Source organism: Ambystoma mexicanum, chromosome 7p (genome assembly GCF_040938575.1).
Source record: "Ambystoma mexicanum isolate Mex_15411 chromosome 7p, UKY_AmexF1_1, whole genome shotgun sequence".
Lineage (NCBI taxonomy): Eukaryota > Metazoa > Chordata > Amphibia > Caudata > Ambystomatidae > Ambystoma > Ambystoma mexicanum.
Window position 1 is genome coordinate 861541190 of NC_090939.1, and position 18217 is coordinate 861559406.

The window sequence follows — 18217 nt, forward strand, 5'->3', positions numbered from 1 at the left end:
GGGGCATGAGCGGGGGGTGGGGGGAACAGTAGGGAGACACGGGGCATGAGCAGGGGGTGGGGGGAGGGAGAGAGACACACGGGGCATGAGCGTGGGGGGAGGGGAGAGACACACGGGGCATGATCGGGGGGTGGGGGGAGGGGGAGAGACACACGGGGCATAAGCGGGGGTGGGGGGAGGGAGAGAGACACGGGGCATGAGCGGGGGGTGGAGGGGAGGGGAGAGACACACGGGGCTTGAGCGGGGGGTGGGGGGAGGGGAGAGACACACGGGGCATGAGCGGGGGGTGGGAGGAGGGGAGAGACACACGGGGCATGAGCGGGGGGTGGGGGGGAGGGGAGAGACACACGGGGCATGAGCGGGGGGTGGGGGGGAGGGGAGAGACACACGGGGCATGAGCGGGGGTGGGGGGAGGGGAGAGACACACGGGGCATGAGCGGGGGGTGGGGGGGAGCTAAGAGACACACGGGGCATGAGCGGGGGGTGGGGGGGAGGGAAGAGACACACGGGGCATGAGCAGGGGGTGGGGGAAGGGGAGAGAGACACGGGGCATGAGCGGGGGGTGGGGGGAGAGAGACACACGGGGCATGAGCAGGGTGTGGGGGGGAGGGGAGAGACACACGGGGCATGAGCGGGGGTGGGGGGAGGGAGAGAGACACACGGGGCATGAGCGGGGGTGGGGGGAGGGAGAGAGACACACGGGGCATGAGCGGGGGTGGGGGGGGGGGAGAGAGACACACGGGGCATGAGCGGGGGTGGGGGGGGGGAGAGACACACGGGGCATGAGCGGGGGGTGGGTGTGAGGGAGAGAGAGAGAGACACACGGGGCATGAGCGGGGGGTGGGTGGGAGGGAGAGAGAGAGACACACGGGGCATGAGCGGGGGGTGGGGGGGAGGGAGAGAGACACACGGGGCATGAGCGGGGGGTGGGGGGGAGGGAGAGACACACGGGGCATGAGCGGGGTGGGGGAGGGAGAGACACACGGGGCATGAGCGGGGTGGGGGGGAGGGAGAGACACACGGGGCATGAGCGGGGTGGGGGGGAGGGAGAGACACACGGGGCATGAGCGGGGGGTGGGGGGGAGGTCGAGAGACATGGGGCATGAGCGGGGGGAGGGAGAGAGACACACGGGGCATGAGCGGGGGGGTGGGGGGAACAGTAGGGAGACACGGGGCATGAGCAGGGGGTGGGGGGAGGGAGAGAGACACACGGGGCATGAGCGTGGGGGGAGGGGAGAGACACACGGGGCATGATCGGGGGGTGGGGGAGGGGGAGAGACACACGGGGCATGAGCGGGGGTGGGGGGAGGGAGAGAGACACACGGGGCATGAGCGGGGGGTGGGGGAGGGAGAGAGACACACGGGGCTTGAGCTGGGGGTGGGGGGGAGGGGAGACACACACGGGGCTTGAGCAGGGGGTGGGGGGGAGGGGAGAGACACACGGGGCTTGAGCAGGGGGTGGGGGGGAGGGGAGAGACACACGGGGCATGAGCGGGGGGTGGGGGGAGGGGAGAGACACACGGGGCATGAGCGGGGGGTGGGGGGGAGGGAAGAGACACGGGGCATGAGCAGGGGGTGGGGGAAGGGGAGAGAGACACGGTGCATGAGCGGGGGGTGGGGGGAGAGAGACACACGGGGCATGAGCAGGGTGTGGGGGGGAGGGGAGAGACTCACGGGGCATGAGCAGGGGGTGGGGGGAGGGAGAGAGACACACGGGGCATGAGCGGGGGGTGGGGGGTAGGGAGAGAGACACACGGGGCATGAGCGGGGGGTGGGGGGAGGGGAGAGACACACGGGGCATGAGCGGGGCTGGGTGTGAGGGAGAGAGAGAGACACACGGGGCATGAGCGGGGGGTGGGTGGGAGGGAGAGAGAGAGAGAGACACACGGGGCATGAGCGGGGGGTGGGGGGAGGGAGAGAGACACACGGGGCATGAGCGGGGGGTGGGGGGAGGGAGAGAGACACACGGGGCATGAGTGGGGGGTGGGGGGAGGGAGAGAGACACACGGGGCATGAGCGGGGGTTGGGGGGAGGGAGAGAGACACACGGGGCATGAGCGGGGGGTTGGGGGGACGGAGAGAGACACACGGGGCATGAGCGGGGGGTGGTGGGGAGGGGAGAGACACACGGGGCATGAGCGGGGGGAGGGAGAGAGACACACGGGGCATGAGCGGGGGGTGGGGGGACGGAGAGTGACACACGGGGCATGAGCGGGGGGTGGGGGGAGGGGAGAGACACGGGATATGAGCGGGGGATGGGGGGAGGGAGAGAGACACACGGGGCATGAGCGGGGGGAGGGGGGAGGGAGAGAGACACACGGGGCATGAGCCGGGGGTGGGGGGGAGGGAGAGAGACACGGGGCATGAGCGGGTGGTGGGGGGGAGGGGAGAGACACGGGATATGAGCGGGGGATGGGGGGAGGGAGAGAGACACACGGGGCATGAGCGGGGGGAGGGGGGAGGGAGAGAGACACACGGGGCATGAGCGGGGGGTGGGGGGATTGTATGTCAGGAGACAAACAAAAACACGGACATGAGTTCGTGCGGCAGATCCCGCTCCTCGGCCCTCCGCTGGCCCCCGTGTGCGATGGCGTGAGCGGGGGGCTGGAGGAACAGGGGAGACACGGAGCATGAGCGGGGGTGGGGGGGACAGGAAGGACACATGGGGCATGAGCGGGGATGGGGTTGACAGAAAGGACACACGGGGCAGGAGCGGGGGGTGGGAGGAACAGAAGACAGACACGCTCCTGCTGACCTGACAAAGCCTCTCATGCGGGAAAGAAAGATGGCGGGCGTCTCTGAAGCCAGACGCACTGCACGCTTTCACCGCATCCAATGAGAGAGCACGTCAGATGTCCGCGGACATCACGCAAGCTGCTTGCCCAATCACTGTCCTGTCTGCGGAGCGAACAGGGAAGTGTGTCCGTGAAGCGAACACAGATATCACAAATTTTTTTTTACCTACTTTTTGGTCATTTACAAAAATACTACTGGACGGATTTTCACCAAATTTGCAAAAGCACGCTTTCGGGACCAAGCCGCCGCTCCTGGTCCAAATTTGGTGAAAATCCATCCAGCGGTTTGGGCTGTAGGCGCGAGCAAAAATGTTTCCCCATTCAGTCTATGGGAAAAAACAGACATTTTGGGACCCCCTCCTATAACTTTCCCCTCCCTGGACGAATCCTCACCAAACTTTGCAAAAAAAAATCAGAGTGGGCCATATACTTTTGTTGCTAAGTTTGGTGAGGATTCGTCCAGAGGGGGCGAAGTTATAAGCCGCCCAAAAAGTGCTCTTCCTATGGAAACAGCAACTTAACCATAACTACATGGCCACTACCGTGGCCATGTAATATATATAAAACTCTCGTGTTCCAATCACAGGGGTATGTTTTTACCCCTGTGATTGGAACAATGGAAGGATTCAGCATGGAAGGATTCTTGGATTTTCAGCCTTGTGGTCTTGTGCAAATTGTATGTTGCTGTGTTCTGTGGGGAGAAAATGCGATCAGAGAGGGAGTTGGTGGGATTCTGTGTAGCGCATTACTAGGAATGTGCACAAACGTGATCTCTTGTGCTACAGTTATGGGATTAAAGCAATCAACAGAGCAGAAAAAACGGGTGGGTTGAGCGATTCATTACAGTGCAGCCCTGCCAGTGATCTTGCACAAACAGTATTATCTGAGCTCTGTGATTTATGGGGAGAAGTGGGAAGAAGGTCCCACAGAGAGTTGTTACAACTGAATACATGCATTTCGCCAGTTGATCTTTGGCAAACTGCAATGTACGAGTTCTTGGTTATGCAAGGATTTGCATTTAGTGTAGAGCGGTCAAAACATCTGGGGCAAACTATAGCATTTGTGTTCCTACCGTGAGTTAGCACTGGGAGATATTTGGTTTCAATGTAGTGCGTATTTGTGATCTTTTGCAAGCTGTATATTCTTAGCTCTGGTGTTCCAACGTTGTTGCAATCAACACAGCAGCTATCATCTGTGGTGATATTCATTACAGTGCTGCCTGACACCATTTGGAAACAGTGTATTTAGGATCCTGTGCTACATTACGAAACCTGAACCACAAAACCACACAGGAGCCTCACAATTCTTGTTCTTATGTAAACTCCCTCCTCACCTTCGCCCACTATCCCTGATAACCCATCCTTCAAATGAAACCCAGCTTTGCTTACCATCACCCGGGTCCCTAAAGTGCTCTTAACTGGCATCACGATTGGGACTTGGAGGCTTGCACACTCTGCAAAAGCAGGCTACTGTCACTCAATCTGTCCCTGCTGCCTACTCTGCCTGTCACTTAGATTGGATCCTTCTTTTAGGCCACATTTTATCATCACTGACTCACGAGCATGCCCCGGAGACATGCATTAATGTCTCAAGGCAAAGGATGCCTGGCCTCATCACCGGCATCACATAGAGGCGCACAGGGCCGTTCTACCACAGGGAGGAAGCACAGAAGTTGTAGAAGTCAACTGGCCAGTTTTTCAAGTATAAGGGACCGATTCACAACAATTTACACTAGAGCAAATCATAAAATGGCCTGAACATCTTAAATTGACTTCTTTGGTCTCATGTCTCATTCACTAAGCCGAAAGCTAGAGTAAATCTGGCCCTTCCTGGAGCATCTCTGAGATGCCCTGGATCAAATCGTTTTGGAATTGCCTTTGCACATGAGCATCTCAAATATGCACCAGCCAGTGTTACAGATGAATAGAGCAAGCCACCTTAAACGAGGGGCCACCTTAAGAGGAGGAGGGACTCGACCCAGGGACAGGGGAGGGAAAGGAAGGGCTACTAGAGCCTGGGAAGGCAGAACGATGTAGAGGGCAATAAAGGATGGTGTAGAGCCCACTGTCTCCGTGTGTCCGTGTGTTTGGGGTATTGGGTCGAGGCCTCGGGCCCCAGGGAGGTGGGACACAGACAGGGGTAACAAATGGTGACGAGGCAAAATGCTGCACGCAGTGCGCAAGCCTGCTCCTGCCTTCTGGTGCCGTAACGTAAAGGCAGCATGGACCTGTCTGTGAGGGGATCACCGCCATCCTCAAGTGAAATTATCCACCGGAGCAGCCAAATGGTGGGGTCCGACCCAGGACCGCAGTCTGACGACCTCCATGGTGAGCGCAGCAGCAGACAGCACGCAGAGATGAACAGCCTGCAGCCACACTGGAGCACCTCGCACAGGCCGTGGGTAAACACTGAAGTTATGCCCAGCAGTAACGACGCTGCAGAGAGGAACAGCCTGCAGCCGCAACGGAGTGCTACGCACAGGTCGCGTGTGCACACAGAAGCTACGGTAAGGGGAACCTAAGCCCCGAAAAGAAAAAAAACACCAACTCAAAAGGGTCACGACACCCACCATCCATAGTACACCATGACTCCTAAAGGAGGCGCTACCAGACGCAGACTCAGAGTTCTGTGGACGGTACGCGACACTCGGTCAGAAGGACACCACACAGGAACCCCATACCACTGAAACAAGTGGTGCCAACTCAAGCCACGATCCACAGACCCTGCACGCACAGCACGCTAATGACGGCCTCAGGAAGGAAAGGCCTCACAGGCCAAGGCCACAGCAGTGCACCCAAACACGCCACCACAGTGAAACAACCAGACAGGGGTGACATAGGGACAATTGTCACATGGGACTTATGCCACACACAGCAGGTGGAAGTCCACTGACGGCAGAAGGATCAGGCCACTAAATGACCTGCTGCGAACCAGGAGCATGACACCGGAGGACCAGTAAGGGAGAGAAGAAGCCAAGGCACAGAGTGGCATGGCAGGAAGCGAATGGAATGACAGCTAAGCCAGAGGACGACTGAAAAGAGTATGTGATGGGGGTGATCTTGATGACACTGAGGCAGAAAGAAAGCTGGAGAAGGCAGACGAGAGGGCCACAAGATAGTAGTGGCCAATCAGGGGGGCAAGGGACGGTGGGAGGAGGTAAGGCAGTCCACCCAGTACCGCGCCGATCCTGGCTATGTTGCAAAGGTGGGAGGAGGAAGGGCAATCCGCCCACAGTGAAAAGAGGGCAATCCGCTCGCAGTGCAAAGGGGGTAGTCTGTCTGCAGTCTGCCTGCACTGAAAAGGGGGCAGTCTGCCTGCAGTGAAGAAGGGGCAGTCTGCCCGCAGTGAAGAAGGGACAGACTGCCCGCAGTGAAGAAGGGGCAGTCCGCCCACAGTGAAGAGGGGGCAGTCCACCCACAGTGAAGAGGGGGCAGTCTGCTTGCAGTGAAGAGGAGGGCCACATGAAAGGAAGCCCAGAAAGAAGGGCCACACAACATTTTTTTTTCAAAAAGAAGGAAGTTGAGGGGTCAGGAGACCCACAATTGGAGGACGTCCAGAAAGGAGGGCCACTGGATAGAACAGGACCCACAAAGGAATTTGGAAGACCCACATGGTGAGGCACAGCAAAGACCAAGAAGCCACAGAAGGGGGGGGGGAATGACTCGGAGTAGACACTTAGCAACCACGCCAACGGGGAATGACTCGGAGTAGACACTTAGCAACCACGCCAACAGCCAGAGCAGTGCACAGACAAACCAGACAGGCAATGAGCACAACTCGGCACAACAGTGCACCGTACACCAAGGGACAGAGCAGAGACGTGCCAACGGAAAAACAGACCCCAACAAACTACGGAAAGCACTACGTAATAAGACTGCAGGCTGGAGGTCATAAAAGGTTGCATGAGCACGTCACAAACATACCCTGGACACATCAGCAGCAGACAAGTGAGCATCCTGCAGGGGGCTAACGACATCCGCAAAGAATGCCATAGGACATCGACGGATAAGGAACGATCTACAAGTACGGAGAAAGTAAAGAAGGAGGGCACAGGAGCAACAGCTAACAAGAACAAGACGCAGACAAGGGCGACCACAAAGATGTTAAGTGGGGGGGGTGTTCCAGAGGAAAAGAGTGAGCCACCTTAAACAAGGGTTCACCTTAGGAGGAGGAGGGACTCGACAGCAGGGACAGGGGAGGAAGAGGAGGGGCTACTAGAGCCAGGGAAGGCAGAACGATGTAGAGGGCAATAAAGGATGTTGTAGAGCCCACTGTCTCCGTGTGTCCGTGTGTTGGGAGTATTGGGCTGAGGCCTCGGGCCCCAGGGAGGCGAGACAGAGACAGGGGTAACATGCAGCTCCAGTATTAGACTTTGTGAATGAGGTACAATGTAGCAGGAGCAAATCGGTACTATTCGGGGCAGTGCCTGATTTGCTCCACTGCAAATCTTTGTGAATACGGCCACAAGCGTTCTCTCTGAATGAAGCTGGGTGAATTGTGCTAAATATGACAAGAGGTGAGGGATCAATTCATTTTATTGGTTTGTTTTAGAGGATGGGAGGGGATGGAACGAATAAATCCATTCCCCGGGTTCCAACATTCTTAAAATGAATCTGTGCATATGTTGTGTGTCACACAATCTCATGTACTGTTTTCTCCATGTTTGAAAAGATGATCATTTTTGGAGAAATATACACTGTTTTCATGCGTTTTATTTGCAAATGAAAACCATATTGATTTTAGGTGGCATTTGCTCCAATTTTCCAATAATAATATTAGTGAACACTATTGCCTGTTGGTGCGACTAAAGTCTTAATTTAGTGGTGCCATAATCTGAGAAATGAATTTGATAATGAACTTTAATGAAAAAGGTGTTTTGGCACTTGGGACATTGTGGATATTTGATTGTTGCCAGAGGCTTAAACAGGCAGATTTGTCAAATGCATGAACTTACCAAGCAAACTCGCCACTATTGAGGAAAGCCCTGTTCCTGCTCCAATTTCAATTATATTTTTGTCCATTAAGTTCTGCTCTTTGGCCAGGTTTTCCAAGTAATGACAAATAACAAGTGCCTGTAAAGAGAAACACGCAATAGATTAAGTGCTGAAGGCAGGCACTGTGCTGACATTTTTCAGTGTAGACCATGGTTACTCATTACGTGGTCACCTCGGATTTTTGGAACCACTACTCTGATGACCCTTCACTACTAACTAAGCTGGCTATGGCTGATGGGATATTAAGTTAAACAGGAAAAACGCTTAACAAAGCATCAAGGTTCCATGCCTTTTCAATTTGACTGCACTAGTTAGGCGATTTCCTTCAGTTATCATTATATGCAATCTATTCTTGACTAAGCTACTCTAAACTCATGCTCGGCCATAACAGAATTATTGTTCTGGAGTCTGACCAGGGATTCAACATACAGAAATGCCTGGGGAAACAAGCCACCAAACTTCTGAGATTGCCCAAGCACACTCTCGTGCCCCTCATGCATTAAACATTGCATTGCTCACTATCACACAATTCTCAAAATCTGCCTTTGAAACGCAACCAAATTATCACAACACTTTGGAGCATATCACCTCATCCATTTTGCAGAACTATGGTGGTCCATCTAACAGAACTGGCATACACCAACACAATCACAAAATATCCTGCCTCCCCCCCAACACGTGACCATACCATCTATTTCCCCTTCCCAACCCATGGAGTGGTGTAGCACAGTACACCACTCCAGGGACAAACTCTAAAACTAATACGGTGGGGATTTAGCGGAACATTAAAGTAAATTAACGTAACGTGACATCTGGAAGGCCACATAACGAGAAGCCAGGTAGTAGACAGTGTGCCCTTTACAATATTAAATCATACATCTTCCACTGTGAGACTCTACAGATAGTTAATTATGCACTTAGCTAACAGTTTGAAATTAAAAGTGACAATTGATCACACCTTAGCAAATCCTGGGAGACATAAAAAACGTTATCACGTACTACTTTTTATGAAAGTTCTAGTACAATTTGCATTTTCTATACCAATCTAATTTAAAATGGTGCTCTGCGGGGAGAATTTGTACTGTAGTTACTTTTTATAAGCTATCTGTATTATAAAATGTGGATTAATTTCCTTGGTAAAATAACCCCCTTTGGAATCAATGCAATTATATATTCAGTAGATATTATAAAACACGGTCTTTAAAATTGATACAATCCAACATAAAACAGATAAACAAAGCACTGAGTTTTTTCCTCGAAAAACGACCTATCCTCTTTTCCTCGTTACATGGAAACGTGTGCTACTCATCCTGGCCCAGTGAGGCTAAGATTGGTCACTGACATATGTTTTTTCATTCCCTGGAGACAGGATTTCGAATAACAATGGTCATATAGCAAGCAAAAGGTCAGCCTTGCAAGTTGTATTTGTTGATCCATTGTGGATGGAACAAGCAAGATTTAATTTCAAGATCTGCCCTCAAAATGTTCATAGCATGTGGTGACCTGAGGAACCCCTGGAACACCCTTGTATTTGTGGTAATGAGACAAGATAGGAACTCTACCCAGATTTGGAAAGTGTAGTTACAGTTAAAATGAGTGTTGTGAAGTTGTGGTGTAGTACAATTTAATGTTTTAGTTGTACTGTAATGGACTTTGTATTAGGGAATTTGTTTATTCGGACTGGGTGTTTGTATGTTGTGCCTTAACGTTTTCATTCCTAACTTTTGATAGCCCGTACCTTAAGTTTTTTTTTATTTTTATAAACGTGTTATTTTCCACTGATAAATATAGTTCAAGTACCAGCTTGGCAGCACGTCATTATTTTGGTGAGCACCTCAACATGGCATCATATTGGGCTGTCAGCTCTGCATCATCCTAATAGTTAATTTAGAATATTTTGTGAAAGAAACCAGTAAGCGCAATGGCAAGTGATGAGGGTCACTTACGCACATTTTAATTGATATAAATTACTCTTGAACTAATGTAAACAGAAATGCTATACAAATAAACATGTAATGCTCCAAAAAGACTGAACCATGATAAATTTAATATAAAAAAAAGCCTTTCTTCAAAGAAATAACAAAACTCCACCACAGCTCACCGAGTACACCACTGTTTACAAGCCCAATCGTTGAAAACAGAAGTGAAACATATTTGCAAAAACTACCCAAATTGGATATAGTTTATAACTGTTGATATTATTAAAAGACATAGCAGATTTAATATCGCCATAGTTATGACCCGACAGTCAAGATGTGTTTATTTCGTATGACTGACCATGAAACAATACATAGTCTGACAAAGATATCATCACTAGACAAAAATGTCCTGGATCCTGGTAACGGGCAGAGACAAGCTCTCTACTGTTTTTGTGGATCGGGACAATTTTCATGGCCATTCTCCGCATGGAACAGGGCATTTGGTGTGAGTTGTCAGGCTGCTTACAAAAGAGCAAGTGAAATCCATAGGGATCCCGTGCAACGATGATTTTCCATCAAGATCAAAATGATTTCTTCAGTACCATAGTAGCTTAAAAAACGCAATAGGTAATAGCGATATTGGACAATAGATACTAATGCAGTTTTATACCAGTGAGGGAAAAGGTAGTTGAACGTGGACAGACTGTTTTCATTAATGGAAGGAGTTAAGACTATGATGGATGGACCTCTGGCAGTGTTCTACTTGGGTGCTGAGAAACCATTTGAATCCATGAGCAGAGAGTTTATTATGCAGATTCTGTATAACTATATACTTAGACCCAAATGAAAGAATCCGTGAAGTTCCCAAATATAATAGATACTACCTCCAGAATATAGCACACTACATCCAAAAGATTACAAAAGGGAGTAACCTATGTTTAGCAGAGTAAAATATTTACAAATAAGACAGTAGGGATCGAGTTAGACCCTAACGTAATAAATGTTTGGGAAACTGCAGGGTGTTAAGAGTGTGAAGACTTCTTCAAACTGAGGAGTTGTTTTGAATAAGTCAAAAAGCTCAGCATGGATAAACCACAGCCAGATAGGGCCGGTAGGACAGCTCAGGGCCAACGTCTTTGTCTTGGAAGCAAGACAATCCGGTATTAAGCGCGTTATAAAAGAACAATTATGATATAATGAACGAGCCGCGGTTTGCAAACTGCTTAACATTTTAGACATCTGAGCGAAACAAGTCCAAATGGGATAGAGATCTAGGAGAAAATTAGCAGACCTAGATTGGAAGAGAATGAGCCAGCAAACAAAATGCATGTCCTCAAACTCAATGTAAAGGAACTGAATTATACCTCATTCCGCCAACAAATCTATACATTAAATTCAGATGAAGCCGCAAACTGTCGTAGGTGTGGATCCAAAGGGGCCGATTTCTCCATATACGACTGGCCTATCGAGATATTCAAGAAAACATGGGAATGTGACCAATTACTTTGTGAAATATATAGAATAGGAACATTTGCTAGACCACAAATTATACTTTCTATGGATAGTATTGACCAAGGACAGTGATAGACAGAGGCCACTGGCAAGTATTTGCGAGTGTGTTTTTGCACAAACCGAGTATATGAGCATTTAAGTGCACTTCTGCGAAATGTTCTTTTGTCTCCATTGCCTTACTTGTTCATGGAGCAATATCCAAGGGCAATGTAGAAGAGACAATAGAAGCGTGAGTCTATGTTCTGGGAGCAATGGGAAAGCAGTATTGGGCAATGTTCTGGGGCTATTGGAGATAGGCAAGTGGCAGGGCTCTGGGACAGTCAAAAAGGGCTATGGGCAATGTTCTCAGGTAACTGAAATGTGGTTTGGGGGAATATTGTAGCGTGTTGAAAAAGCTCTAGGACAAAGGTCTAGGGAAATTTCAAAGTATGAAATAGACATTGGGAGAGAGCCCTGGTACACTACTATAGAGAAACATGAAAGGGGCACATGCATTGCTCCAGGTCACTATGGAAGGGGCAATGTAAAAAATGCATGGGGAAATGCTCTGGCAAAATAGAAAATTGATATATGGCAATAGTCTGGGGCTATGGGAGAGTGGGCCATAACCCATCATTGTTCATCAATATAAACTGTTTCTTTGGGATCTGGTAAATATCTAGATCTGTGTAGACAATTCCACTTGATTGTAGTTGAGGTTTTGAACTGGTAATAGATGTCCAAAACTGTCTATTGGCTTAATTTGGTGTTCATTTAATCAGTAGGTCCTTCCTTATTCTTTCTGCAGAGAGTATACAATCCATCGTCCAAAAACCCTCACGATCACACAGCATACAGCAGATGCCAGTTGCAACAGGCAAAATGTACATTACCACCAGAGGTACAACAGTTTTAGCGCAATAGGATCTCATGCTTAGGATAGGTTAAATAGTTCTGTATTTGTGGACAAGAGCATCGAAAAATGAACATCCTTGAGGCAGTTTTGCATTGAATGAATCAGAGTGGAAATTATTTGCAAATGTGTTTCACTAGAGTGAATGTCACATTTTGCATAAGTACTTGAGTGTTTTGTGACAACTCATTCCACTCGCTTTACATTGTACACGCTATAACAGTTCAGACCAACCCATAACTGACCTTGTTGTTAGACATAATTGACTCGTTTTAAGGTTTAAAAGCGTGACTAAAGCTTGGCTTTCCCAGCAGGTGTTTGTTGTTTATGCTGAACTAACCATGTATCAGCTTAAACATTCACACGCTCTGACACATGTACTATTCTTTTTTTCTCTATGTAATTTAAAACATGGATGTGTACTCACATTGAGATTGATTATAGGATGTGCCATCGCTCCTACTACCATTTCCAATGAAGCAAACTTCAAAGCGATTCTGCTGCAATTTGGCACGCTACAAAAACGTCAAAATCAAGTAAATAAAATACATTTAAGACGTCATATTTAATTGTGTTTTGATTTTCTGGCGGTAAGGCATTTTCCATTTGTATTGTGTATTTGTATTTGTATTTTGGAATTATGGTGCGCACAGAACAGACAAAACCGTATAATGGCACAGATGGAACATCATTCGAACAAAACATAGCTAAACCCAAATACAGGACAGCAGAGTAAAGGGAGGCCTATCTAAACAGAAAGGTGTTCAATGCTCTACGGAAATGATAGAGAGAAGTAAGAATCCTCAATTCCAGAAGTAGAGAATTCCATAATTTTGGACCAAATACTGAGAATCTTCTGTCTCCCCGGGACTTATACGCTGAAAGCGGTACAGATAGAAGATGAAGGTCACTAAAACGCAGCTGTCTGACAGGACGATATGGTTGGATTAAATCTCTCAGATATTATTAACATTTGAAAACAAGGCATGCTGCCTTGAATCTAATGCAATCCTCTATCGACAGCCAATGCAAATCACGGCGGAATGATGATACATGAGCAGTTCTACCCAACTTAAAAATAATCCTGACCGCCGCGTATTGTGCTTTTTGGAGTCTATAGATCTGTTTAGCTGGAATTCCAAGTAACTGGCTATTACAATAATCCAAATGAGCGCCTGGCAGAGAACCGACCACCACCGCCCGGTCTTCATCTGGAATATAAGGGAGTGCTTGGCGTAGGAGTTTAAGGACAAAATGTACTGCCTGGACCTTAGCTCCCACTTGGCCCTCGCTACCCAGGTCATCTTGCCAAACACAGCCCAGGTTCCTTACTCTAGAAACGAATTTTAAAATCTTTCCCAAGAACATGGGGATAGGCCATTCCTTGGCGGCAGTCAGCAGATGTCTAGGACCAAACAGAATGAGTTCAGTCTTGGCTGCATCGAGTTGTAATTGTTTTTTAGACATCCATCTGCTTACTTTGTCCAGACACTATCCCAGTTTGCTGAGAACTTTGGCAAAATTAACCACCCTAATTAAGATCTGGGTATCATCTGCGTAGAAATGGAAATTTGACCCATAGCATCTAAAGTTCTCCAGAAGGGGCCCAATATATAAATTGAACATCGACGGTGAAATAAAATCCCCTAATTTCACCTGTTGTTGACGATTAGTCAAGAATGACCTAAACCAGCCCCTGGCATGGTCAGAAACTTTTCCTACCTCTTGCAATCGCTCAAGAAGAATAAGATGGTTCACTGTGTCCAAGGCCGCAGACAGATCCAACATTACCAGGAGAGAGAGTTCTCCTTGGTCTGCGGTCTTTAACAAATCATCTTGAACTGCGAGAAGGGCAGTCTCAGTTCCGAAGCCAGGTCTAAAACCTGATTGAAACTTGTCCAGAAAGAGTTGATGTTCTACAAATTTCTGTAATTGACCTGTAACCACCTTTTCAAGGATTTTAGCTGGCCAAGATAGCCCAGCAATCGGACGATAGTTCTGAAGAGACTTAGGATCCTATGTTGGCTTTTTCAGTAGGGGAGTAACTATAGATTTCTTTAAGCAGTGAGGTGCAATCCCCTGAGTCAATGATTTATTAACAAAATTTGTCATAAAAGGAGCCAGGTTTTGCGCAAGACGTTTGGCTGCCTGTGCCGGAAAAGGGGATAAAGAATCAATGGTTGGCTTAAGAGTCTCCAACAATTGGTGTATATCTTCTTCACATACCAACTGAAAATCAAAGGTGGGCTGGGAGAGGGATTTATTTAGAACAATCGAAATAGCCACAATGGGGGTGTCAAATTATAACAATGAGCTGGAAACAATATCAGTCATCAAGCTGTACATTTACTATCAGAAGTAAATCAGGAGTGATTTTGGAGTTGGGCATTATTTTTCCATTCTGCATTTGTAGGTGTTTTTATCTCTGGCGGTAGTCTGCATTTACCATCAGTGGTAACATTAAGACCCTTTGAAGAGCGATGGTTCATGAGACTTTTCTGTGGGACAACAATCGCAACTATATATATATATATATATATATATATATATATATATATATATATATATATATATATATATATCATGGCCTGCGGTAGCGGCCGTGTAGTTATGGTTAAGTTGCTCAATTCACAGGAAGAGCACTTTTTGGGCGGCTTATAACTTCGCTCCCCGTGCAAGAAAAGTAGTTAATCCACACTGAATTTATTTGCCAAGTTTGGTGAGGTCTCGTCAAGGGGGGGGAAAGATGAAGGGGGGTCGCAAAATAGTTTTTTTTCCACAGACATACTGGGGAAAAAATTTGCTCACGCCTACAGCCCAAACCGCTGGACGGAATTTCACCAAATTTGCGGCAGGAGAGGCAACTTTGTCCCGAACGTGTGCTTTTGTTAACTTGGTGTAAATACGTCCAGTAGTTGTTTTTTAAAACAACCAAAATGTAAGTAAAAAAATTAGTGATATCTGTGGACTGTCCGCGGACCCATCTCCCTGTTCGGTCCGAAGACATGACTCTGATTGGCTTAGAGGGCAACGTGGTGTCCACAGACATCGGACACGCCCACTGATTGGATGGTGTAAAGGGTGAAGTGCATCAGATTTTTGGAAACGCCCGCCATCTTGGATTCGCGGACAGCGGTCGGTGTCCATGAACATCGCAGTAAAAACATATAAAAAACACAATATTGCAAACTTATCAAATAATCTCTAGGGAGGTGAGGGGTGATGAAAATGTGATGGGATATGGCTGCAATAAGCAAAAAAAACAGTGTTTTTTGCTGCGAAAGTCTGTGAACAGTTCGGTTGTTTGCGAACAGTCGTGTGAATTTCGGGGACACTTTAGATGTTTGGGGACAGTTTTCGGATGGCTTATAACTTTGGCACCACTTAATGAAACTGCATGACATTTTGGAATTCTATTCTAGACCTGATACTGAAAGCCTATGCAAAGTTTGGTGGAATTCTCTCAAGAGGGGGCAAAATTAGAACGGGTCCCAAAATATTATAAAAGGATTATAAATGGGTTGCCATTTGACGAATCTGCTCAAAAGTTTGCAAAACGATTTTAAATCTAGATATACATGTTTTTGTATAGTTTGGTGGGATTCTCTCAAGAGAAAGCTTTTTAGATGGCTTGTAACTTTGTTGCCGTTTGATGAATGTGGACAAAGGTTTTCAGAAAGATTATAGATGTATTGTAATTGTTAGCTAGTTATTACATGTTTAACATTACACAATCACCCCTGACATCTTGTTACCAACATAATAAAAACACCCCCTGGTAGGGACTTTTCATCAAAATGAATTTCACATGTGATGTCATCAATGACATTTCTGATGTAATCTTTGATGTCCTGGGTGTTAGTCTTAGCAGTGCACGGTGGTGGCGCGAGTTATGGTTGCTTAGATTACCATCACTGGTGAATTTCTGAGGTTTTTCGGTTTTACCTGTAACCATAACGTCCCTGTGCCAATATTTTCCATTGAATTTCATAGGTTTTTATTAGTGCAACTTAACCATAACGTCCCCTTAACTAAGTTTTTTCATTGATATATATATATATATATATATACACACACTGCAGTAAACACCTTTAGCATGAGCAATCTTTAAAACAGCAAATTTGAAAAAGAGCAAACTAGTGAATACCGATGGCCAAACTGTAGCGCCATAAAAGTCAGTTGCTTCCGAAATCTGTATTGCTTGCCCAGCAAAATGAAAACCTTCCCAGGGAATGTTGTTTATCAGTGTTGGAAAGAATCGCCTTTGCATGATGTCAGCCACAATCTGCTGTTCTTTACTGTTCTCCAAAAGTGCTGCAAAGAAAAGAAAGAAAATTAAAGAAATAATGTTAAAAAATCCAATAGTTTCTCGATTGTCTAGCCTTTTGCTCAAACTCAATCAGCATGTTTTCATTCTTAGAATCAAAGAATGGTAGCACTGGAAGGAACGCCATAGATTATTCTGTACACAAATATTGTGATGGGAGGGCCTGGCAACGGGGGCATTTTTCCGCCACTCGCTACGTGATTCTGAACCCCAGAAGTTGTGCCGGGAGGACCCCTTGATCTACCTCGCCATGCACCAATCTTTTGGTAGTGGCTCGTCACATTGAGCATCATCATGCCCCCAGCCCTTTAAGCTTAACTATAGGTATGTATGAAACAATGAAGGCACAAGCCCCTCTCAGAGTAATTCCCCAAAATTGTTAATGCATTAGCCCAGGAGCCCCAATCTCCCATTAGGTTCACTTCTCAACTATGGCTAGTGAGATGAAAGTGTTTTTGTAGTCTTGTCCTGAAAGAGTAAACTCTGATTGAATTATCCAAACCGATGGAAACTGACCATTTGCCACATTCCATGACCTTGAGTAGGTCGCAATGCTCAGCAAACCCTTCACTCCACAAACTGCCATAAGGTGGTGAGCTGTGGCCATGGGATCAGGATCTCCCTGGCAGCACCCCCACTCCCAGTGACTTCAGCATGTCATATCAAGGAAGAGAAGCAGAGGACCTCAAACTTCAGAACCAAGAGGCAATAAAAGATTTTGTCGACACTCAAACCCCCCAAAACTGCATGACAACTGACAACACATCCAGGGACGGTATCCCCATATTGCAGGTTGAAAACCCAAGACATATTTCTCGAACTTAAGGAGAAGCCACCCTGGTTTTTGTTACCGACGTTATGACCAAGTGCAACCTCTCTATAGATCACCAGTATTAATGACTTCAGGAAAGGTGTCAAGGATCTGATAAGAGGTCTTGAGATTTTCTTTTTAAACTTTCTCATCAAACTTGTAATTAGCCTTAATATACCGTTATTTAATCTATCTTCGTGTCTGTCTGGGGGTGATCAAGCTTGCCTGTCTGAGGCTTTTCACGCATACATTTATGTTTGGTTGTTTCCTAGAGATTTAGACATCCGGCTATACCTGAATGCAGCTCCTGATTATGGATTGATTTTGTTCCTTTTATTATTAGTGAGACTGCCTACTATGTCACTATTTTCCTTCTGGCAACGTCATGAAAATGTCTTACAGTTCTCGCTACTATTGCCTGGGGTCACTCCAAGTATGTGGCAATTCTGCTCCTCCCTTTCCTACTGAAGATGTCTTCTTTTCTTTACAGAATGTTGAGTAATAGGTGTCCCAAGTATCCTGATTTTGACCAGTCAGGTCTGAGGTGTCTCTCCATCTATAATACTGCATCAATTTTGAAATATACAAACCACAGTGACATTCTAGTTTTTATCTTTTTTAACCAGTTTGCGGTCTCGCAGTTTAGATTGAGACGCGTTTTCCAGTTCTATTTCAGATTGTCGTGATTGACCTCTGTGCCGCTGTCACAAGGTTTGTTCGGGGTTCGTTGTGCCACATTATCCATTGTGGGATTGGTTGTATTCTGCCAATGGTTCGTTTGAGCTTGGCGCATGTTTTGTCAGCCATACAGGCAGGTATTGGTTTAGTGACCATTCCTCCTTTTGTAACCAATGATGCCGAGACCTTGACCTCTCGGACTTGCTTGGCTATATAGGTTCTTGTCCTTCGCAGCCTTTATACAATTCTATCTCATCTTCTATGTGATTCAGCTCTAACAGCATGATGGG

The 18217-nt window shown here is 47.4% G+C and overlaps 1 protein-coding gene across 3 annotated transcripts in view; it reads right to left on the bottom strand.

Moving 5' to 3' along the window:
• LOC138526378 (protein-lysine methyltransferase METTL21E-like) overlaps window positions 1–18217 on the bottom strand; it is a 208566-nt gene that overhangs the window by 145419 nt on the left and 44930 nt on the right. For all 3 annotated transcript variants that reach the window (XM_069637051.1, XM_069637053.1, XM_069637052.1), the window contains exons 3-4: window positions 16259–16425; window positions 7749–7866 (exon numbers count right to left, since the gene is read on the bottom strand). In XM_069637051.1, the coding sequence (XP_069493152.1) occupies window positions 7749–7866; window positions 16259–16425 (285 nt within the window). The remainder of the gene's footprint in view (window positions 1–7748; window positions 7867–16258; window positions 16426–18217) is intronic.